At 36.8% G+C, this 25,148-nt stretch overlaps 1 protein-coding gene across 4 annotated transcripts in view; it reads left to right on the forward strand.

Annotated features, from left to right (window-relative positions):
- LOC126298936 (filamin-A) overlaps positions 1 to 19,761 on the forward strand; it is a 496,221-nt gene extending 476,460 nt beyond the window's left edge. For all 4 annotated transcript variants that reach the window (XM_049990534.1, XM_049990536.1, XM_049990533.1 and 1 more), the window contains 5 exons: positions 8,728 to 8,921; positions 13,547 to 13,772; positions 15,139 to 15,354; positions 16,712 to 16,915; positions 18,701 to 19,761. In XM_049990534.1, the coding sequence (XP_049846491.1) occupies positions 8,728 to 8,921; positions 13,547 to 13,772; positions 15,139 to 15,354; positions 16,712 to 16,915; positions 18,701 to 18,885 (1,025 nt within the window). In that variant the 3' untranslated portion in view covers positions 18,886 to 19,761. The remainder of the gene's footprint in view (positions 1 to 8,727; positions 8,922 to 13,546; positions 13,773 to 15,138; positions 15,355 to 16,711; positions 16,916 to 18,700) is intronic.
- Positions 19,762 to 25,148: the final 5,387 nt, after the last annotated feature.

Consider the following 25,148-nt stretch of genomic DNA (forward strand, 5'->3'; position numbering starts at 1 on the left):
TGGTGGAATTACAGTTGTTTCAAACTGTGCAGGTATGGCCTCTTCTATTAATAGCCTTGCCTCTTCTAGTGAAGATCTAGATCCTATTTTCTCCACAACATTTAAAAAATGATTATTCAAAATATTTTCAATTTCTGATTGTTTGTTAGTGCACTTGTCATTCAGTTTTATTGCACTAAAGTCTTCCTGTGCTCTTGGTTGCCCTGTTTCCCTTTCAATAATATTCCAAATTGCTTTAATTTTATTATCAGAGTTACTGATCTCAGACATGATACACATGCTTCTGGACTTTTTAATAACTTTTCTTAGTACCGCACAATAGTTTTTATAATATTGAACAATTTCGGGGTCATTACTCCCTCTTGCTGTTAGATACAGTTCTCTTTTACGGTTGCAAGATATTCTTATTCCTTTAGTTAGCCAAGGTTTTTTTATATGTTTTCTTGGAATTATGTTTAACTATTTTCTTGGGAAAACAGTTTTCAAATACCCTTAAAAATGTATTGTGAAATAAGTTATATTTCAAGTTTGCATCGGGTTCCTTATACACTTCATCCCAGTCTAGCTGCTGTAGGCTTTCCCTAAAGTTTGCAATATTTATATTGTTAATTGATCGCACTGCTTTGAAAGTCTGATTTATTATACTGCATGGAGCTATGTCATGTACTGTAACAAGCTGTGCACTATGATCTGAAAGACCATTCTCAACAGGATAAGCATTTATGTCCTTAAACTTATCTTGGTCTATAAAAAAGTTATCTATCAATGTACTGCTGTTCTTTGTTATCTGAGTAGGAAAATCAATGACGGAGCTCAAATTGAAAGAACTGAGTAATACTAAAAGGTCATTCTTCCTATTACACTCTTTCTGGGAATCAACATTGAAATCCCCACAAATGATAATTTGCTTCCCGCTGTCTGACAGATAGCACAACAAAGCATCCAAGTTTTCTAGAAATAGCTGGAAATTCCCTGAGGGGGACCTATACACTGTTACAATTATGAAAGTGCCATCATTTAGTTCAAGTTCAGTGGCACATGCTTCCATATGTTGCTCTACACAAAATTTTTTAGTTTCTAAATTTTTTGCACTGTGGAAGCTTTTGACATATATGGCAACTTCTCCTCTCATCATATTATCTCTACTTACATGTGCAGCTAATTTGTACCCATTGATGCTAACCTTTTGCATATCAGTGACAATGTGATGCTCAGACAGGCATAGTATATCTATTACATTCTTGGTTTCTATATCTTCTAAACAAAGCAGAAGCTCATCAATTTTATTCTTCAATCCCCCAATATTTTGATGAAATATACTAACAGTATTTTTCACTTTACTTTTGTGAGTATCTTGAACTTTTTTAACATCTTTAGTACTTTTATTCTTCAATCCCCCAATATTTTGATGAAATATACTAACATTATTTTTCACTTTACTTTTGTGAGTATCTTGAACTTTTTTAACATCTTCAGTACTTGCCTGGCTGAGTTTCCCACTGGACACTGATCTTACACTAAAAAAGAGTTTCCACCATGAGATGTAGTTCCTCCCCCCCTTTAAATTTCCTGCTATCAGCCCAGCCAGTTTACCCTTCCCTTTCCTGTTGAGGTGTAGGCCATGTCTAGTATAGTCCCACCTACAGAGTGAATCAATAGGAACCACACCAATGTGTGACCCTGCACCAGATCCAAGTAGCCGTTCCAACTCCAAATTAACTCTCCTGACAGAAGAGGTCAAATGAGGTCGGTCGTGGCGCTCCAGAACTGACACAAACCCAACACTGGTATGATTCGATGCCGATGCATCTTTGCCAGGTCACACTTTATGCTGTACCCCGGATCTCTGTCAATACTGTTGCCCGGCCCACCCACAATAACCACGGTGTCTTCCTTAGTAAAACCTTTACATAGTGAACCTAAATCCTCTGTAACCTGCCTAAGTTCAGCACTAGGTTTGAAAAAACTTGTGACCTGGTAATCCAACCTTAATTCATCCTGCAGAAGTTGGTCCACACCCCTAGCATGCGAACTACCTAGCAACAAGACTGTCTTTCTCTTTGCAGACTTCCCTACATTCTTAATCAATTTGCTGCTTAAAGCTTGTTGAGCCCTGTCTACATCTACTTCTGTGAGAGGCTCATCAGTTTCTGACTGAGGCAACAGGTCAAACCTATTTTGTACACTAATAACAAAGCTGTCAGAAGAATTTCTTGGCCTGTTCCTCATGCCTGTTGCCACTTCCCACCCCTGTTTACCCTTCTCCCCCCTTAACCTGCCCAGTTCTCGCCTAGCCTCATCTAACTCAGCCTGAAGGGCAGCAATTTTCCCCTCCTGTTCCACAATCTTCCTATCTCTACTGCATAGCCTACAGAACCACTGATGAGTCTCGCTCATTTTCCCAATTCCCACGCCACTACAGTCGCCCCAATGAAAAAAGTTACTACATCCATCACACCAGACCCCGGAGCTAACGATCCTACGGCACGTCAGGCACTTTACACTCATGGTACAAATCGATTTTAGTGACAGAAAGACAATTAAGTTACCGGAAAACAATGAAAATATGTGTACGAAAAATTAGGCCTACTCGCGACTATGTAAACAGTGGTTCAGAAGTTTTTTACTGGAAATTACTTAAGAGACGACGATACTCTACAGATATAAAGGGACAGCAAACGTATTTAGCACACTAAACTATCAGTAAATGCACTTAAGATTGCGGTATGAAGTTTAATCTGAAAACTCAAAAGTTCGGCCTGGCCGCGATATGTAAACAAAACGAACTTTATGTGATTACTGTGAAAATACGCGAGTAAGACAAAAACCTTTAATGGTACACTTGCAGAGCACTATAATTAACGTAATAAATTAGTTTAAAGTGTTAAAAAACAGTTTATTACTACTTAAATTACTTATCTTGTACAAGAGCTGTGACTCAGACGTCCGTGTAGCAGGTGCAGGGCTACTCAATGATAAATGGTGATCACCCTTGTCATTTACTTTCCGTACTATATGTAATTTGTTTTATTTAAATTGAGGGTTAACTTATTAGCGTAAAACCACTGTTGCAGACTCTTCAGAACCTTTTCACCTGTAGTGAATAAGGATTTGCTGTCATCACTTATAATTGTGCTTGTATAATCTGTAAATAACATAATATTTGATGATCTGTTGGGCCTTTCAATGTCATTTATATAGATTGGGAATAATAGGGGGCCAAGAACACTACCCTGAGGGACACCTACTGCCACTTTCGTAGCATCCAATACCCAATTTATTTTTTGCTTATTCTGAGAAGAGGTGAGTTCCATAACCTGAGTTTTATCTTGGAGATAGGATTCAAACTATTTCCTCCCTATTCCTCTGACACCTATTGCCTCCAGTTTGTCAAGAAGAATTTGATGATCTGCTGTATTGAAGACCTTGGAAAGATCTAGGTTGATTCCTACCACACATTTGTTGTTGTCTAAATTTCTAATTATTTCTTCCGTATAGGCCTGTATGGCTTTTTCTGTGCTGTGACCTGTACAAAAACCATGTTGATTACAATTTAGAAGATTGAAGGTGTAAATGTAGCTTGTGAGTCTAATTTTTGTCAGTTTTTCAAAAATATTTGATAAAGATGGAAGGAGGGATATAGGTAATTGTTAATGTAGTTAGGCAAGACTTCCTTCTATATTTCAATGTTATCACTATGTTTAAGTACAATATCCTGGTCTTTAGAGCTTTTTTCTATTTCTCCTTTAACAGTTTCCCATGTGGTCCTTGATTTATTGTCTGACTTCCTTATTAGTCTATCATTCTTAATACTTCTGCTAGATTAACTACTCTTCTATATACTTTTTAGTAGTTACTAACATGTTTTTTGAAATTAGGGTCAGTATTAGATTTCATTTCAGAGTTTAGTCTTTTCGTAGTCTTGGAAGAGTTTTTAATGCCAGATGTGATCCAAGAATTTGTGTGTCTATGGCTAGATGAGTTAATTTTAACTAATCTTTTTGGGAAGCACATTTCAAAATTTGTTATGAAAAGAGAGGAGAAAACACTGTATGCAGCATCTGTATCATTTTGTGTCAATACTTCTGCCCAAGATTCGTTAGTCAGTGTGATACCAAACTGGTTGCAGTTTTCAGGAGAGAAAATTCTCTTGTACCTATGATGTACTGTTTTTGTATGTATTGGAACGGTGAGAACTTTAATAATAAGTGCGTTATGATCTGATATTTCTAGGTCAATATTCAAAACTTTTGTATCTGGGCTTTCTATATTTGAAAATATATTATCTGTAAGACTTTTTGAAGCGTTTGTTACCCTTGTAAGACTGTTTATATTAGAATATTGGTTTAAACTGTGTAGAATATTGAGGAATTTAATTTTAAATGAACTATCTTCCAACATATTGATATTAAAGTCCCCACATAACAATTATTGATGAGAAGTCATCATGTATGATGTTCAGCAGTTATTCAATCTTAAAAATTGTCTGGGTGACTATATCTGATTTTACATAAATGCAGACACCCCCATTCTTGTCTTCTTTCCTAGAAAAATGACTAACCAAGGTATATGGGGAAATAATAATGTTTTCTAATTCATAATTTTTGCACAAATGCTCTTGAATACAAATACAATCAACACAATAATCACTGGCCACAATCTCGAGACTAGAATTTTATTTTTGAGACACTGTATATAAAGGCTAAGTAATTTTAAGCTGTTGCAACTCGGTTAAGAGGAACTCTTATAGGGTTATTACAAATGATTGAAGCGATTTCACAGCTCTACAATAACTTTATTATTTGAGATATTTTCACACTGCTTTGCACACACATACAAAAACTAAAAAGGTTTTTTTAGGTATTCACAAATGTTCGATATGTGCCCCTTTAGTGATTCGGCAGACATCAAGCCGATAATCAAGTTCCTCCCACACTCTGCGCAGCATGTCCCCATCAATGAGTTCGAAAGCATCGTAGATGCGAGCTCACTGTTCTGGCATGTTTCTTGGTAGAGGAGGTTTAAACACTGAATCTTTCACATAACCCCACAGAAATAAATCGCATGGGGTTAAGTCGGGAGAGTGTGGAGGCCATGACATGAATTGCTGATCATGATCTCCACCATGACCGATCCATCGGTTTTCCAATCTCCTGTTTAAGAAATGCCGAACATCATGATGGAAGTGCGGTGGAGCACCATCCTATTGAAAGATGAAGTCAGCGCTGTCGGTCTCCAGTTGTGGCATGAGCCAATTTTCCAGCATGTCCAGATACATGTGTCCTGTAACGTTTGTATTTTATTTTATTTTATTTATTTATTTTTTTTTTTTTTTTCGCAGGAGGAAAAGGGGCCGTAAACTTTAAACCATGAGATTGCACAAAACACGTTAACTTTTAGTGAATTGCAAATTTGCTGCACAAATGCGTTAGGATTCTCTACCGCCCAGATTTGCACATTGTCTGTTCACTTCACCATTAAGAAAAAATGCTGCTTCATCACTGAACGCATCCTCTTCCATGAGCTGTTGCAACCGCACCGAAAATTCAAAGCGTTTGACTTTGTCATCGGGTGTCAGGGCTTGTAGCAATTGTAAACGGTAAGGCTTCTGCTTTAGCCTTTCCCGTAAGATTTTCCAAACCGTCGGCTGTGGTACGTTTAGCTCCCTGCTTGCTTTATTCGTCGATTTCCGCGGGCTACGCGTGAAACTTGCCCGCACGCGTTCAACCGTTTCTTCTCTCACTGCAGGCCGAGCCGTTGATTTCCTCTTACAGAGGCATCCAGAAGCTTTACCCTGTGCATACCATCACCTGAAGTGTCGTTGCACTGTTATGACTGACTGATGTGAGTGCATTTCAAGCACGACATACAATTTCTCGGCTCCTATCGCCATTTTGTTTCACTGCGCTCTCGAGTGCTCTGGCGACAGAAACCTGAAGTGCGGCTTCAGCCGAAAAAAACTTTGAGTTTTTCTACGTATCTGTAGTGTGTCGTGACCATATGTCAATGAATGGAGCTACAGTGAATTTATGAAATCGCCTCAATCATTTGTAATAGCCCTGTACTTGGATTGTCTGGTGTGAACGGTTTCTTCGTGTTGAAGCTGGGTACCAAAAATCCTTTAGGGACACAGGTTTCCTGCATCTTGTCTTTCTTTCTTCTGGATGTGCTGCAAAATGCTGGAATTGGTGTTGTATCTGATGACTCGCTGGATGTAAGCACGTTTCTTGCTAATGATGTCGCTGTATAGTCTGTAGCTGCTTCTGATACTGTTGGAGCTGTTGTGGAGGCTTCATTTGCTTCAGGTACTTTTGTGGCAAGTGAAGATTCTACTGCTTGATCTGTTGCCAGTGAATCACAGTTTCATTTTCATGTTGGAGAATTTCAGTTGCTGTGAGGGATGGTGGTAGTAGTATGGTATGGAAATTCTTGTCTTTAATTGCATTAAGTGTTTCTCGACTAATGAATGCTTTTCCAAGATTATTTCTGTGTAGCCCATGCCTGGTAAAATGACTACTTTCTGAAGATGGTACAGTCACGAATGTGGCATTTGGGAAGCTTCAGCATATTTTTTTCAAATTTTCTATTAGTAACAGCGATTTCTTTGTTGACACAAGATTTTTCCATCAGGTCATGTCTTTTTGGTATAATTGAATCATAGAAGTTCACATTTGTAAGTTTCAGTAGTGTGCTTCTTAGCACTCTTGTGGCAAGTTTACTCTCATTCCTATACACGCCATTAGCACCCCCGATTATTAAACAGTTTCTTCCAGGCTCCAAAAAAAGTTCATTGTTTTTAGAATTTCACTCCAGGGAGCGCCTGGTTTTGTTATTCCACTAATCTTAAACATAGTTTGCATGTTACACATGATACCAGCTAAGCCCTTTCCATGACTGTCTGAGAGCATGTAAATATCTTTGTTGCTCTTACATGCCGTTGTCATGTTCTCATGATACGTATGTTCCTTGCTAATTACAGTACAGGTATTTCCTTGCTTGTTATTACAAGACTTTGTACTTGACTGGTTTTTAATCTCTGCATGCAATCTCTGATATACAGATACAAAGATTTACAATTCAGCCAGCCTTCAGTGCAATGAATATTCTGTAGGTGACGAGCCCTGACTACTATGAAAGTTTATAAATGTTATGAAATGGCATATACATAAAATGGGGTTCTGTGCATTGATATTTGAACTTGAGTAGACCAATTGTTGGAGCTCTGGAGAAGGGGATGCTTGCATATCATTGGCAGTAGCGTAAGCATTTGTGGCAGTGCCATTTTGCCATGGTGGAAGTTGTAGGAAATGCAGCAGCGCGATTGGCGGTGCACGTTGCCATCTACTTCTGTAGTAAAATGCTCAAATGGAAAAACATGCTTCCATGCAAACAACAGTGACAATGAACTCCTTAACAGCAATGACATGTCATGTATGGGGGGGGGGGTACCCAAAAACAAACCACAATTATTTTTTAAAAGCCTGCATATTTCAAAATTGTTTATAAAGTAACCTTATCCCCTCCAAAATACTCTCTATTACATCTAATACATTTGTCCCACCGGTGCTTCCACCGTTCAAAACATTTTTTGTAGTCACCTTTGGAAGTGGCTGACAGCTCCTCCCTAATTTTATTCCTTGACTTCTTCAATGTTGTCAAAATGGTGTGCTTTCATGCCCCTTTTCACTTGTGGAAATAAGACAAAGTTTCACGGAGTCAGGTCAGGTGAGTAAGGTGTGTGGGGCAGGGGAACCATGCCATTTCTTCTTTCAGGCCCAAAAAAAGATTTATGCAAGTGGCAACTGAAGAAAACTTCACAAGTAAGGAGTTCTAAAAAAGTGTTTTATTGGATGACCAGTTTTGACAGAGCTATGCTGTCATCAGCTCTTATGCTTTTAAGTTTTGACAACATATTGTCCCCCTCAGTGTTAGGAGTTGCTTCACATTGTATATGTACATCTCACTAACAGGAAGATCACTACACATACTGTCAAAAGTGCTCATCCAGTAAAATGCTCTTTTAGTAATTTGGCATATAAAGTTTTCTTAAATTGCCATATATTGCAGATTGCACCCAGACTGACTGTGTCGGGAATATATATTTATGAGAGTTTTGCATGGCATACGGGAAGTCTGATAACATTAGCAAGTAGCAAAAGAGTGACGAGTATCACTTGCACAAATTGGGGAAGAACCTGGAAAGAGTCAAAAAAGAATGTGATAAATTGAATCTAGACACCAATGTGATTGTTTGGATGCATGATTTATAAGCAGCACTTCCTGCACCTAAAGGGGATATCTCAGTTTTCTATTACAAAAGTAAACTGTCTATTAAATCTGACAATATTTGACTAAAAAATGAAATGAGGAACTTGGTACATGTGGTATGAGGGAGGTAGAAGCAAAGGAGCCATTGAAATTGCCATGTGTGTACAAATTAAACTATAGTTATGGTTGTGATTTGCAAAGAAGACAACTACAAAATTACATGTAACAAAGTAATTGATTTTTATTTAGATACTTCAGTGCTGAAAAAGCATAAAAAGCTACAACTTGTAACCAGGTTCCTGATAGCTAAGAGCACATTGATAACTCCAAGTCATTATGATTAACAAAAATAGTTTTTAAAACATATAAAACAGACATTGATTTAACACTAACATTTCAATGCAGCAAAACAGGTAACATTGGGCTACTTTTAAACAGTACTTTTTTTCCTCACTGCAGGTGAATACCGTGTGGGAATAAAGTTCAATGATCAGCATATACCAGATTCACCTTACAAGCTGTTCATCTCCCCAGCTATGGGAGATGCCCATAAGCTTGAAGTTTTCCAGTTCCCCTCATCCGGTGTGCAGGCTGATAAACCCACTGCGTTCCTCGTCAGGAAGAATGGAGCTAAAGGAGAATTAGATGCTAAGGTAAAACTTATACTTTTTACTGAAAATTGTTATTGGTAGTTAACCCACATTCTGCAGATCTGAGAATGTGTGATGACCTATGTAGGTAATGTCAAATATTTTGTTTGAAATAAAAGGATATTACTCATCTGATTTTTCAAATGATAGCAAGTATACCACTGAATATGTTATTGAAGATTTATCCTATCAAAACTAATGTTTGTAATTCTTAAATTGTGTGTACCATTGGGAGTCGAGAATGTCAGTTTCTTTCTTCTGCGAGTCTTTAACCTGATTGTTGAAATTTCCCCCAGACATGTATTTGACATCTTGAAATGAAATGCATAGCTATACCTTTTGATAATAATAATAATAATAATAATAATAATAATAATAATAATAATAATAATAATAATAATAATAATAATAATGTTTGCCATTACTCAAGATGTCAAACTTTGTTCCTCTACAAGAGACACCTTTCAAGTGTTTACAAACAGTGCTGTCAAGTTGAGACATTATTAGTGTTTTTAAAATTTATCTTTCATCATTGTTTAAACAATGGGATGTAAGAAGTAGACTAAGTAGTTTATTTATGGTGAGTGTTTAAAGAAATAGTGTTGTGGAAAAATGGAAATTGCATATGAAGATTTCTGTCTGATGAGAACATTGAATCCAATTGCTCTGCTCAGCTGTTGGTAATCAGTCAGAGAAGAAAGGACTGTTTACAATGGTTTTACTGGATTTGGTGATGGTGGTGGTTCTGATGACTTTCATGAAGGTCAGTCAAAATTGGATATTAAAGAACCTCAGTGCTGTGCACAACAAAATATAATTGGAAAGCATCAGCATGAAACTTAGCATAAGCTAGGAACATCCTTAAGCATATTCAAGACTGCAGTACATTCATTTTTGCCTGGACATTTAGTTACATACATTTGTGGCAGTAGAATCTTCCTGCAGTCAGCTTCAAACGCTGTTTCTCTAAATTCTCTCAATTCTGTTTCTCAAAAAGAACATAATATCCCCTCCATAATTCTTGCATGTTTATCAACCCTGCCTGTACCAAATCTAGCAGCGTGTCTCTGAATTCCTTTCGTGTCTTCCTTTAACACAGTCTGGTGGAAACCCAAATACTTGAGCAGTAGTCCAGAATAGATTGCACTAGGGTTCTAGACATTGTCTTTCTTACAGATGAACCACATTTTTCTAAAATTTTCCCAATAAACCAAAGGTGATCACTTGCCTTCCTGCTACAATACTTACATGCTCATTCCATTTCATATCCCTTCCATTCATTACACCACCTAGAAATTTTGTCCACGGCATCTTGTGTTATCCTACAGTCACTAAATGACACCTTCCCACAACCCACAGCATCATCAGCAAACAGCTGCAGATTTCTGTCCATCAGATCATTTACATGTATAGAGAACAAGAATGGGCCCATGACAATTCCCTACATTGCTCCTGAAGATAACCTTGTCTCTGATGAACATTCACCATTGACAACAATGTACTGTGTTCTATTACTTAAGAAATCTTCGAGCTGCTTACCCACTTATTGAAAAACGCCATGAGGAGTTAAGGTAGCACCTATACCTTGTCTTCTGTGATCTCGAAAAGGCCTTTGACAGAGTGCCACACTATGGCAAAAAATTGCAACTTGGACACTACTGTATGGTGATGACATGGCACTGGCTTCTGAAGGTAAAATTGACTTGCAGTGTCAAGACAAAGCCTTAAATGACTGCCTTTCAAAAATAGGTCTGTGCCTTGACATAAGGAAAATACAGTATCTCACCACAGATCTAAATGACTTTGATGCCATCAGAATCAGTGTTGTCAACATCCCTATAACAAGGACTTCTAAGTACCTACGTTTCACAGTTGCTGCTGATGGAAATCTCAATGTGGAAATCTATAAACATATCTGAAAAGCACTTGGCACAAATGGCATTCTGTAACTAGTGTACTCAGTTTCAGATAGGCTAATGGAAAAAGTATACCAATCTGTAATCCATTCTCTTGCACTGTTTTGTGTTGAATGTTGGCCTTCAACAAAATAAAGAAGTGGAACAACAACAACTTATTGTTGTGGAAACAAAGGCACTCACATGGGCACCTGGATTAGCACTGCATGATCATGTCACAAATGATTGTTTGTCAGTCATATGGAGTCGCACCAATAGTAGGCAAGATGAGAGAAGCATAGGCATGTTCTATTAGAAGACACAACAGTGACAGACTGTTTTTAGTTGGAAAGTAAATTGTAAATAGCCTGTAGGACAGCCTAGAAAGTGCTGACTTTGATACCCTACACAGAGGTCTCAAGATCTAAGGTTTGCATCCTGATCAGGCACAAGATTGGATGAAATGGAAACAGGGAACCAAAACAGCACATGCCACCAATATGTGGCACAAACACTAAGGAAGAAGAGGAGGAGGAGGAGGAGGAGGGAGAAGAAGGTGGTTTAGCTATGAAAGAGTTTTGTCCCTAATGGATTCTGCACAATTAGTCCAAAGCTCAAAAACAGGCTTGTCAGTTGGTGTAAGGAAATACTAAAACAATATGCAAAGGAGGAAATGAAAAATCTGTATACAACAATGTAACAAGAGAAAAACTGTAGATATATTTGCACAAGCCTGAAACTAAGCTCCAGCCAATGCTTTGAATGTTTAGGATGAAACAAAGTCAATCAAGTCGTTGGCTCAGAAAGCACTTTCAAGAAAACAACTGCATATTCCTGCAATTACACTGGAAATGTCACATCCATTGCTTTAGAAAACCAAAAAACAGTTATTATTGAATTGTGTAAAACAATTGGTTTCACACAAGTCATCAGTGAAAGGGAAACCAACTAAATACATTGCACCATTCTTTCCAAAGTAACGTTTCACAATGTGTCAAACTGTTGATTATTTGGTGGAGAAAAACACGAAAATAATGTTTCATTACCCATATTAACTTAATTTATCTACTAGTGACTTCTTTTCAGTCCCTTGTGCCAAACAAAAAATATGTGGAGTGTAATTTAAATCACCTCAAGAAGCCATTGAATCCTTCCAAAACCATATTTTTGAGGTACCAACATTAGAGTTGAAAAATGTGTCCAGGATTGGTTCTACCACATGAAAAAGTGTATAAATTTGAAAGGTGAACATTTTGATAAACAGTAAAAAGATTTGTGCCAAACGATATTTTCCTTCCTTGCTTTTGTCATAACTCTAAAGGTGGCCATGGTAGTGTTGCAATGGATCTCTGTAGTGCTGTGATTCATGACCTAATGTGCAATAAAGTCAACTATTAATGGGCTCCTAAAGAACATAATGAATTCTCTTGGATGTACAGCATGTTTTGCTCTCAACATGCTGTCCTAGCTATTTGGGACTCAAAATGGTGGGACAAGCTAAAGTTCGGAATTAAAGTACAAAATAAACTTCTCCATGGTATCACTGAAGGTGAGGCTAGGTTGCAGGCTATGATGTGTAGTGTACCTCTGAGCTATTTAGGTGGAAAGGAAGGAAACTGTCACCTGTGTTTTACACTTCTGCAAACTCAGAAGCAACTTATGAAGGAACAAAGTGTTTAATGTGAGTTAGGGCATCTTGACAAAATAAAATTAATTTTCATTAAGTTTCATGCAACTGAATGATGCTTTCATTTTGGAGTGATGTTTTAACAAGTTTCTAACCTGACATTTTCTGATGGAAATAATACATAAGGAACTTGTCAGTATATCACTTCAATATGAAAAATATGGCTAATTTTGTGAGAAGAAACCATCAGATTACTTACATTTATTGTACTGTCAAAACTAAAATATTATTTCCACATATTACAAAATACTCAGATACATTTCTAGCACAAACAGTATTACTAACAAAGCCTGAGACACTATAGAAACAAGTAATCGCTCACCACATTGCACAAGCTCCTCTACTCCCAGTGAGGTAGACTGATTATAAGCGAAAATATTAATAGACTTTTGACACTTTCTGTTCTATGCGTGCTAAATAATTTTTGTTGTACTGCTGTTATCACTTTTAAGTGTTGAAGAGAGAAAAGCATTAATTTGTTTTACCTATACATGTAGAAAAATAGTAGTAAGGAAACAGAGCAGCTCTATAAGAGACTATTTTATTTATTTATTTTATTGTGGATTTTTCCAAACCAATAGCACTTTCACTGGCAGCCATATTTTAGTAATATTATCTTTGCACAGTATCATCTAATGTACAAACTTCACAACTAAAACCAAAATGTGATGGAGGTTAACTTTTTTGTTATGGTAAAACACAACAGAAAAGATTTACACCATTTTGATAAGGGAGTACAATATGACCAGCATGGAATCTTAAGTTTTATCACAACAAAAATTTAATTGGGTTACATCACCCTAATAATTAGTAAAGAAGTGTAATGTGTTACATTAGCTTTCCACTTATCTAACTCTTTGTTAAACATTCAGTTAGTAAATTGAATATGATCAGTTAACAGTTCATCAGTGTTTGTCATGAACTGAAAATCCAAGTGAACTATGAAGTAGTACTCTTAAGTGATCTAAAATAACAGCTAACACTAAAATCTGTGCTAGTTTTCATTAAAAGTTACTAGGTGATTGATTTCATTTTTCTTTTTATAGATTGTGGCTCCCTCTGGTATTGAGGATGACTGCTTCATACAATCAATTGATTCAGAAACCTATTCTGTGCGTTTCATGGCCAGAGAGAATGGAATTCACAACATCCATTGCAAATTCAATGGTGTACATATCCCAGGATCCCCATTTCGCATAAAAGTTGGCAAGGAGGATGCAGACCCTGCAGCTGTACATGCTCATGGAAATGGATTGGCAGAGATAAAAACAGGTATGTTTATAAAATATTTACAAATTAATAAGTATCTTAATGTTTTGTTTAAAAATTTTCATTGTGTCAGCTGTACTTCTCACCCATTCTCCAAGAATATATACAATTTATACAAGCAGTTTAGTGAATTATTGATGTGTGGACTATAGAAATTGACATGGGCATCAATATTCTGAATGGAGAAGGTGTAAACTGTGGGAGAGTGAAGTTTCATACAAACATTTTGTGGAATATGAAGGAACATCTGGTATAGTGGTTAAAGTAAAATAAAGGATAGTAAAAACAGAGCAAATAAGTACAGAAATAATTGAACAAATCTAGAAAATTGAAGTACATATAAATGGATAGTCTTCTATGAACCTAAAGGTGCAAACATAACAAATGTAAGAAAGCTAACTGTCATTCAACTGAAGATTGTTTAAATAGTGCAATAGTGCTCTACTAGCAATAAATATGTGACTTATGATGTGGGTTTGTCTTAATCTTACCTGAATCATGGATTACCCAGTCAGCTGTTGGTGAAACCATAGTTTAACAATGAATTTTTGGTGGTGAATTTTTTTGTGGTGGTGGTGGTGGTGGTGGTGGTGGTGGTGGTATTTAGGATGCCCAGAATCATGATCTTCAGCACCTAGCAATGAATCAGACCCACTGTGCAATAATTGTTAATCACATACACAAAGCACTGTTGGATTTTGAAATTCATGAAATATTTGAGAAAAAGTCTTGGAACAAATGAGAGATTGAACACTGAACTTTTCAATATGCAATGGACCCTCAAGCCACATCTAATGAAAACATTAAAATAACACCCTCAAAAAATGGCAAATGCCATGTGGCACATACATGTTGTAGCTCTCCCTCAAATTACACCCATATTATTATTATTGGATGGCTAGAAATACCTCAGATAAGCACAATAAAGTAAAGTATTGATATCAATAAGTGTCAAAGTATAAAATAGAATATTACCAAGACAATGAAAGTGAAGATGCACAAGAAGAGCTTTTGTGAGAACACCTCACTGATAGAACTTCTACATCCTTGGAAGACAGCATACAATTCAACTCAATAAATTTATTCATGTAACACTGAGCTGAAATATAGCCAATGAGTAGTTTGAAACTTTTGCAATAGCAATACTATTAAAGGTTTCTCCTTTCCATTCCTTTGCAGAATGATAAAAAGAGGTAGTGTAAGGAGTGTTGTTGGACAAATGTTGTGGCATTCAAGTAGTTACTTTATTGCATAGAAGACGAGAAATGAATAAGCTCTTATCTTTTAATTTAGTCACTAAAATTAAAGTTCTTGCATTATATCTAACCATGTTCACTTTCTGTGCTTCATCATTGACTATCATTTCCAGGCCAGAAGACTGATTTCTTAGTTGATACGTGCAATGCAGGAGCCGGCACATTGGCAGTAACTATTGATGGGCCTTCAAAAGTATCAATGGACTGCACAGAAGTAGAAGAAGGCTACAAAGTTCGTTACACACCACTGGTTCCAGGAGACTATTACATTAGTATTAAGTACAATGGGTACCATATTGTTGGATCACCATTTAAAGTTTTGTGCACAGGTAAATAGTAGTGTAAAATTAAGAAATTTAATGTTATTAAAATTATTGTCTCAGATCAAGGCTATTCTAGAGCCCACGGCTGCATAGTGAATATAAGTACAGAAAACTGCAATCAGCTACTTTTGAAATATTAAGTTATTCCCATAAACTAGGTTTCAGACCTATCCAACCTCATCTTCAGATGGGACACACAGAAGTTACATGTTTATTTCCATACTGTGAAGTGGCAGTAATGGCAGCTTTGTAGTTAGTATCCATCTGATAGCTTCCATTGTGACCACAGAGAGCCCATTTTAGTGAATATAAATTTATACCAATTATCATCATAAAATTGGAAGAATGGTTTTCTGAGAAGGAAATATGTTGGACTGTTGCAAAGATATGAAGAAAGAATGAGAAGGCATAGTAAAACATAAACTTGAGTTTAGTTCATCCAAATACCCATATGTTGTAGACTCTGCAACAAATAAATGCAATCTAAAAACTAAAGACGCAATTCATATAGCCATTGATGTAGATAGTTCCTTGTGTATACTAACTTTTCTTGAACGATCACAGACACAGTTTATTGAAAAAAAAAGTTAAATATTGAACATTATTTGTCCCAACAGTTTTCTAGATCAGTGACTGAAAGAAGTCGCTGTGTTCTGTAATGCGTTCAGGAGATGTTTCTGTGGATTAATGACTTTCTTGCAAGGTACAATATGACTACCGTAAGTACATAAGAAAATCTTCTTCCAGTTTCTTTGGGCACTTTTTCCATAAAATGACATAATTTGTGAGCATCAGTGCATCATCAAATATCTTTTGCAACAACCTATAGGTTAGTCTGCATACCACCAGTTTAGAATACCAAAATGATAAATTCTTCACTAGGAGTTCTGGAGAAATGTAAGACTTTGCAAGGCTATCCTGACCCTACAACTTAACTTAGAAGAGAGTTTAAAGAAAGGCAAATCTATATTTATAGCATTTGTAGTTTTAGAGACATCTTTTACAATGTTTAATGGATTACACTGTATGAAATTCAGAAAGCAGCGGGGGAGGGTTACCTACAACTTGCCCAGAAACGAGACTAATTATGAGTTGAAGGACTGGGAAGGGGAGCAGGGTTGTAGCCTATACTCATTCTGTACATTGAGCAAACTGTGAGGAAATTTGTGAAAGGAATTACCATTCAGGAAGAAGAAATACAAAACTTTAAGGCATGCCAATGACATTGCAATTGTGTGTGTGTAAAAATAAGTTGCTACAAATATTTTTGTCATCATTTTCATATCTAAATATTTGCCTGCCTGTTTTATTACCCCAGTTGAGGATTTTTCCCTTGACTTACAAAGTTTTCATTTTGGTACAGGAGAGGATTTGGCTGAAAGAGGAGCACAAGAAACGTCATCTGTTGTTGTAGAAACAGTGCAGAAAGTATCGAAGAGCAAACAGACTGGACCCGTCCTGCCACTATTCAAGTCTGATGCTTCAAAAGTAACAAGCAAAGGAATGGGTCTGAAGAAAGCATACCTACAGAAACAAAACATGTTTACTGTACATGCTGGAGAAGCAGGTGAGAGTTTTGACTTGAAGATAACTGCATTAATTGTAATGCAGTTTCTTGTACTATATGAAGTCTATTTATAAGTTATCTACATTTCCACATGAAATAAAAAACAAGGAGAGTATAATTATATCAGGTGTCCCTCTAAAAACTCATCAGGTGCATTTCCTCCAATGTTTCAGCATATATTTACAATTTCATTTCTACAATGCAGAACTGGAAATGGCCCAAACAAATACTCCCATTACAAACAGAATGATTTTTAAAGCAGAATTTTACATGTCCACGAGATAGCCATTCCAAATGAGTCTAGTGCATTTTTTTTTTTTTAATTAACAATGACAGTAGAACACAAATAACAACCAGAATTCTGGCAGTGACTGAACAGCACTGCTGCATGATGGTTAGCAGTTATCATGGGCCAGAGTAGTGCACAAGTTGCTGTTGGAGTTTTTTTACTCTCTCTCTGTTAATACAATTCTATAAAACAAATATTTCACTAGACTAATTTGGGACAACTTTATCAAATAGGCATGTAAAATTCTTTTAAAATCATTTTGTTTGCAACAAGGAAACAATGAAAGACTTTCTGTCACCACAGAAAATCACTAAAAGTTGTTATGAGCAGTATTTGTTTTGGCCGACTCCGGCTAAGTATTGCAATTCAAATACCTTCTAAAACACCAGAGAAACTGCACCTGATTACTCTTAGAAAACTGAGCGAGGTGGCGCAGTGGTAGCACACTGGACTCTCATTCTAGAGGACGACAGTTCAATCCCACATCCGGCCATCCTGATTTAGGTTATCCCTGATTTCACTAAATCACTCCAGGCAAATGCTGGGATGGTTCCTTTCAAAGGGCACGGCCTACTTCCTTCCCCGTCTTTCCCTAATCCGATGAGACCGATGACCTTGCTGTTTGGTCTCTTCCCCCAAAACAACCCAACTCTTAGAAAGGACACCTTTTATAGGAGAGAAAGGAAAAAGTATTCCTTACATAATCAGTAAATCAGAAATTATTAGTATTTGGAATATTTTTTTACTTAGACTGTGCTTTTATTGTGAGGTGTCCTGATCTCTACAACAGTATTTTAAATATTGTGGAGTAGTAGATGCAGCAGTTTCGTGTTTATTACCTTACCTGCATGACAGAAAGTTGATCACATAACAATAGGGACATGGAACATGAAGTAGGCATGGGATATGGGTACTACAGGTTTATGTTTGGTGTCCTTTGTTTCTTCTAAGACACATACATGATCTACTTATAGTAATAGAAAGTAATAGATATATAGGAGTACTAGGAAACAATACCTATCTCCTTACTGGAAAGCCACCCAATGAATTACTAGACCTGTTTCTCAGTACCCATATTCATTAAAGCACTTCGTTGTTACCCATAATTCTCTTTTCTCAAAGAATAGTGCAGAGAATGAACATAGTATTAGGGCCAAAACCAATTTCTATAAATACTAAATAAGTTTATCCTTGGAACAGAAACAGGTCGAGTATGTGGGTACACACATTTTCAACAATGTTTCTGACAAAGGTAAATGTCTTATGGGTGATATAGTGAAGTCTTGGTATGAATTAAAGAACTTTCTTTTTGACTCCTACTCCTACTCTTACTACTACTACTACTACTACTACTACTATATTGACTTCTTTCCACACCCTGAGACACCACTGCATTGTATCCATGAAATAAGATTCATGTGAAATTAACATGTTTCAATAAGCTGTTTATTTTTATATGTACAGTTTTGTAATTCATTAAATTGTAATATCCACAGGTAACAATATTCTGTACGTTGGTGTTTATGGCCCCAAAAGCCCGTGTGAAGAAGTATTCATTAAACATCTTGGAAGGAATAACTACCAGGTGAATTATGTTGTACGAGAACGAGGGGAATATATTGTAATTGTGAAATGGGGAGATGACCACATCCCAGGCTCTCCCTTCAAAGTGGATGTGTGATTTGTGAAATCCTCTTGAAAGACACAGTTTCTCACCAGTTGGTGCTTCATCATAGCAAATCAGTAATCTCAGTAATTGGAAAGAACTGGAAAACAAGTTTTGACAATCTAAATCTATGCAGAAACCCAAATGGATAATTTTATAGATCTCTTGAGTGCATGCAAATTGAGGGAGCAAAATATTTGTGAACTATGGTGCCATACTGCCTGCTTTCAAAGAAAAAGACAAAATAAATAGTGTAGTTAGATACCAAATGTAAATTTTAAATTAATATTTTGTAGGTAGCCTTTTTCTTTACCGTAATATGTGTGTACTTCAGGAGTGTGATGGGACATCAATCAGAGGTAATTATATTTCAAAATTTGATTTACTGAATCATTCCATTTGTAATCACCTAGACCTCATAATCTTCTACCTTTGTATATGCCTGGCCAAAAGCTCTCCATTTGGGTTTCTGTAAAGAATCAATGCATTCTGAAAAAAGTGAAAGTGTGCCTTAGAAAAAAAATGTATTTCAGTTTTGATTACATTTGTCTGGATCCAGTTTGAATGTCATGATGTGTCCAAATTTGTATCGCCCATTTTACGTGTCAGCACCATCATAATTCTAATTTATTTTCCCATGCATTATTGTTATTGTACTACCTGTTTCATGAAGACACTGTAACTTTTAATGGATATTTGACTTGAAATTTCTGTAAATATCCTTTTGATTCATTACAGTACAATAAAACTGAATGTGCCTTATTGTAGCTTGTAAGTAAATGACAAAACCAGTACAGCAACTCGTGCAGAATTTTTATAGATCAAAAAATCTTTGATTACATTTCCATATAATGTATTCCTCTCCAGGAAATAAACTGTACATACATCCAATTTCTTGTTTCACTTCCCTTTTTAATCCCATAATAGTAATTTCCTATGATATTAAACTTAATAGAAAACTATGACACACACATCACAATTACATTCAAGAATAACAATGGAAGAAAAATTGCTTTAAATAAGAAAATACGAAAAGTTTAAGGAATTATTGATGTTGATTATATAGTTATATTCTGAACTTACGTTAAAGAGGAATAACTACATGTAAAATAAAAAATCTGATTCAGGTATCTAAGTCAATGGATTTTAATGTTTTATTATGTGTGTTTGATCAATGTTATAAGTAATTTTCACTGATATATCAGTCATTAAACAAACCAGGGACAATTATTGCAAATTTTGATGGCAGTGATTGTACAAACAATTATCTATGGTTGATATCAGCTGTTGATAGGATGGCAGACCACGGTGGACATAACAGGTATTGCTGCTAGTTAGGTTTGTGACATTCTGCACTGAAGTGATTGCTATGCTTGGCTGCAAAATGTTGTTTGTGATGATCTCAATCATAACATATGCTAGAACATCAATCATTTTTGCCATTTATTGGATATTCTGTCTTAACTACCTAATTTTTTACTTTTTTATTCACTCTCTATGTACACACATTTTTATATCCCCAGATCATATTTTGCCTAACACAGTACTTCACTGTGCATATAGGTAGAGTGCAGTAGCGAGTTCGATGGGATCTTAAAAATGTCTTATGTTCTGACTATAGTAAAGTTGAAAAGGATGTAGAATAAAAAATAAAAATTGGGCAATCAAGACAGAATACTTAATGAATGTATTTAGTAATCACACTGAAATAACTTTTATAAATGGTCTACAAATTATAAAATAATATTTGGCAAGTTGTTTTGGAGTGTAATCTCATTTACACAAAATAATAATTGTAATCAGAGGTTGAAAAAAATATGTTTAATGATGTGAACACAAATTTATTGCACAAAAAAGTAAAATTTCACACTACAGCAATTGTGCATATTGATCCTTTGGATTAGCTGAGAGCTAAAGCTATTGCCATTCGGTTCTAGATGCTACAGTCTGGAACTGCGAGACCGCTATGGTCACAGGTTCGAATCCTGCCTCGGGCATGGATGTGAGGGTTGACCTTAGGTAAGTTAGGTTTAAGTAGTTCTAAATTCTAGGGGACTGATGACCTCAGAAGTTGAGTCCCATAGTGCTCAGAGCCATTTGAACCAGCTAAAGCTACAGCTACACTACTGTCTAATGAAGAATGTAACACCATTGGAAACAGATGAAATATCAACCACAAATGACTTTCAGTGCTCTTAATAACTTACTGCGGTCTTACACCAATAAAGTAATACCACTGTGTCAATACACACTTTATTAAACAAAATAGTATGAACACCATTTTTAATGGCACGTTGTCCAATTTTGGAGCCCACTTCAGTAGTGATTGTGCTTGGATTCTGGATATGACAAGTTCTTGATAGCTTTTCGTATGTGGCACCAGGTGTTTACATGCAGGTCAACCAATTCCAATAGCTTATGGCCTGGTGGGTTGTGGACATGGAGATGTCAAGCAATAGCACAAGAAGTGTGTTCCCTCCTCTTTTTTTTTTTTTTTTTTTTAAGCAGGTGTAACAAGTAATAAGACTTGTCCAACCAGGTAACACACATCCATCGAATGACAGTCCAATCTTGATGATCCCATGCCCTCTGCAATTGTAATTTATGATGTCATTGAGTCAATATTGGAACAAGTAGATGTTGCTTGTTCCAGAGCCCCATGTTTAACAATGTGCACAGAACAATGTTCTCTGAAAAACTTGTTTCTGCACCAGCATTCCACTCCATTGTCAGGTCTGTCACAAGCTGCCACCTACCCTAATTTCCAGAGTGAGCAATGCACCAAACTCTTAATTTAGTGATGAGGCTTGGACATCCAACACCTTGTTGCCAACATGTGGATTCTCTGCCCTTCCAACACTACCCATAAATGCTCACAACAATAGCACAGGTACAGCCAAACAGCTTCACCATTTTAGAAGTGCTCATTTCAAGATGATGGGCCATAGCAATCTGTCCTTAACCAAAGGCACATATATCAGTGGATGCCTCACTTGCAGTCCATATCATTCTTTTAGCCTCTGCTCCATTTACATAGCTTCCTTACAATCTCACAAGCCAGCAAGGAATGGCATTCAGTCTCTCAGTTGGCAGTGTTCATAAGGTTATGACTCATTAGGGTAACTTTCATTAACCTGAACTACAATAAGACCTTTTAAATGTTGTTCCTTTAAATTATGGTTTTTTAATGTACAGGAGAATATGATACCCCCATCCCCCACCCACCCATACACATTAAATTCAAATCTTACCTACCTTTCAAGAAGCAACTGTAAGGTACATCAAAGACACACAAGATAATGACATTACGTTGTCTACTGCAGTCTCGTGCTGAGACTGCTTTTCCTTAATCCAGTGTTTCATTATAAAGTTCATGGTCATGAAATGATGAACAGCAATGTGCAGTAGGGAAATATTGCTTCACAGAGATGGTTAATTTGTTCATAATTAAACTTTGTATTCATTTGTATGGCACACTGAGGAGTTCATAAACAGCTGTTCTATACAAATCTCCGGGTATGCTGCAAACTCGGATTGTAGTAGTAGTAGTAGTAGATGTTTTATTTACCCATGGGTCACTTATTGAAGGAGACTGAACATGTCATGATATTACAGATTAAGAAGTGTTTACAAACTTACAGGTATAGTTTGTTAGGCAGGTGACAGGTAGTTAGCTTTGGCCTTATTACTTTTACTCTGTATTCTAAAGTCTTTACACTGTGTTTTTAGTCTCTGCATATGCTTTGTAACATCCTGATAATTTTTCACGGTGCAATGCTTTTGAGTAAAATCAGAGCAATTTTTATTTGGGCTAGGAGTGTTAACCATATCTCATTACATTGCTACATCTACATCTACATCTACATGACTACTCTGCAATTCACATTTAAGTGCTTGGCAGAGGGTACATTGAACCACAATCATACTATCTCTCTACCATTCCACTCCCGAACAGCACGCGGGAAAAACGAACATCTAAACCTTTCTGTTCAAGCTCTGATTTCTCTTATTTTATTTTGATGATCATTCCTACCTATGTAGGTTGGGCTCAACAAAATATTTTCGCATTCAGAAGGGAAAATTGGCGACTGAAGTTTAGTAAATAGACCTCGCCGCGACGAAAAAATGTCTTTGCTTTAATGACTTCCATCCCAACTCGCGTATCATATCTGCCACACTCTCTCCCCTATTACGTGATAATACAAAACGAGCTGCCCTTTTTTTGCACCCTTTAGATGTCCTCCGTCAATCCCACCTGGTAAGGATCCGACACTGTACAGCAATATTCTAACAGAGGACGAACGAGTGTAGTGTAAGCTGTGTCTTTAGTGGACTTGTTGCATCTTCCAAGTGTCCTGCCAATGAAACGCAACCTTTGGCTTGCCTTCCCCACAATATTATCTATGTGGTCTTTCCAACTGAAATTGTTCGTGATTTTAACACCCAGGTACTTAGTTGAATTGACAGCCTTGAGAATTGTACTATTTATCGAGTAATAGAATTCCAATGGATTTCTTTTGGAACTCATGTGGATCACCTCACACTTTTCGTTATTTAGCGTCAACTGCCACCTGCCGCACCATATAGCAATCTTTCTAAATTGCTTTACAACTGATACTGCTGTTCAGATGACCTTACTAGATGGTAAATTACAGCATCATCTGCGAACAACCTAAGAGAACTGATCAGATTGTCACCCTAGTCATTTATATAGATCAGGAACAGCAGAGGTCCCAGGACGCTTCCCTGGGGAACATCTGATATCACTTCAGTTTTACTCAATGATTTGCCATCTATTACTACGAACTGCGACCTTCCTGACAGGAAATCACGAATTCAGTCGCGCAACTGAGACAATACCCCATAGGCCCGCAGCTTGATTAGAAGTCGCTTGTGAGGAATGGTGTCAAAAGCTGTTCACTGGAAAATATGCTGATCAGTACATACAGGGTGATTCAAAAAGAAAGAACAGATTTTGATTGTTTAGTACAGAGGAAACACATTACACATGTCCCTGGATACAGGGAGCTTCAAAGTTTTATGTTGGCATAGACATTATACTATACACCCAACATGAGCATCATACACTGCTCGAGAAACATCAAAACGGTAGTTCATTTCATTTCACATATGAATAAACAGGTCCATCAAATTGACAACTTCAACAATTTCATCTCTCAAATCTTGAAGAGTAGCTTCCATAGTTAGAACAAAGACTCTTGTCTTTTATGTACAACCACAGAAAAAACTGCAAGGTATGAGGTCTGGTGACCTCTTCCAATCCAACACGAGATGAAAGTGAGGCATAAAAATGAAATCATTGCATTCTGTGCAAAGTTGAGGAAACAAACAATTTTGTGGCATGTCCAGGTATGACATTCCTGTCATGGTTTCCTCTGCAAAACAGAAAGGTCCATGAACTTTGTGAAGAGAGACAGTAAAAGCACATTGTTTTGGTGATGATGTCGGAGTTTTGTGACCCCTAGTTTCTTACATTGTGGCAGTTTACTTTACCCAATAGGCAAGACAGAAATATAGGTTTGTCTGAAAAGGTGAGTCATTTGGAAAGTGACCTCTGCTATATCCCAGAGTATAAAAATGCAAAATTTGTACCTTCTGTCATGATTGCCAGGACTCAATTGCTGCTTTAGTAGCAACTTGTAAGGCTTCATTTGCAGGTATCATTTCAGAACATGCCACACCATTGTTTGAGAAAATTGAAGTACCTGGCCTTCTGTCTTGGGGACTTCTGAGGGCTCCTTGGGAACACATCTCAGATACACTCGACATTTTCATCAGTCATGAGTGGCTGACCAGTGCTTTTCCCTTTGCATATACAACTAACTTCCAGGAATGTTCAATGCCAGTCATAAATCTGCTTGTGAAGAGAGAGCTTCTTGCTGAATTGACGGCAAAATGCACACTGCTATTTAACAACATGAAAATTCCAACACACAAAATGATTTCTCTTGTGGGGTAGTCACCACGTTGCTACAAACAAACAGGACAGCTGTGTAAAAACTTTGAACCCTCCTCTATCCAGTAATGTGTGCATGTGTTTCTATCTATCATAGTTTGTCTGTGATAATTGGTTCTTTAATTGTGAATCATCCCTTATTTCTTCAGTTTCCCATCAATGGTTTATCCAGAGTGTCAGAGAAGAATACTGGCAATATGTTTGAATCTCAGGTCACCTTTTCTTTCCAAAACCATGTTCCAACTAATTAGTAACTACAGCCATCAAAGGCGTAAATAAGAACTCCTAAGAGTTCACAAGT

The sequence above is a fragment of the Schistocerca gregaria genome, chromosome X (assembly GCF_023897955.1).
Source record: "Schistocerca gregaria isolate iqSchGreg1 chromosome X, iqSchGreg1.2, whole genome shotgun sequence".
NCBI classification, from domain to species: domain Eukaryota; kingdom Metazoa; phylum Arthropoda; class Insecta; order Orthoptera; family Acrididae; genus Schistocerca; species Schistocerca gregaria.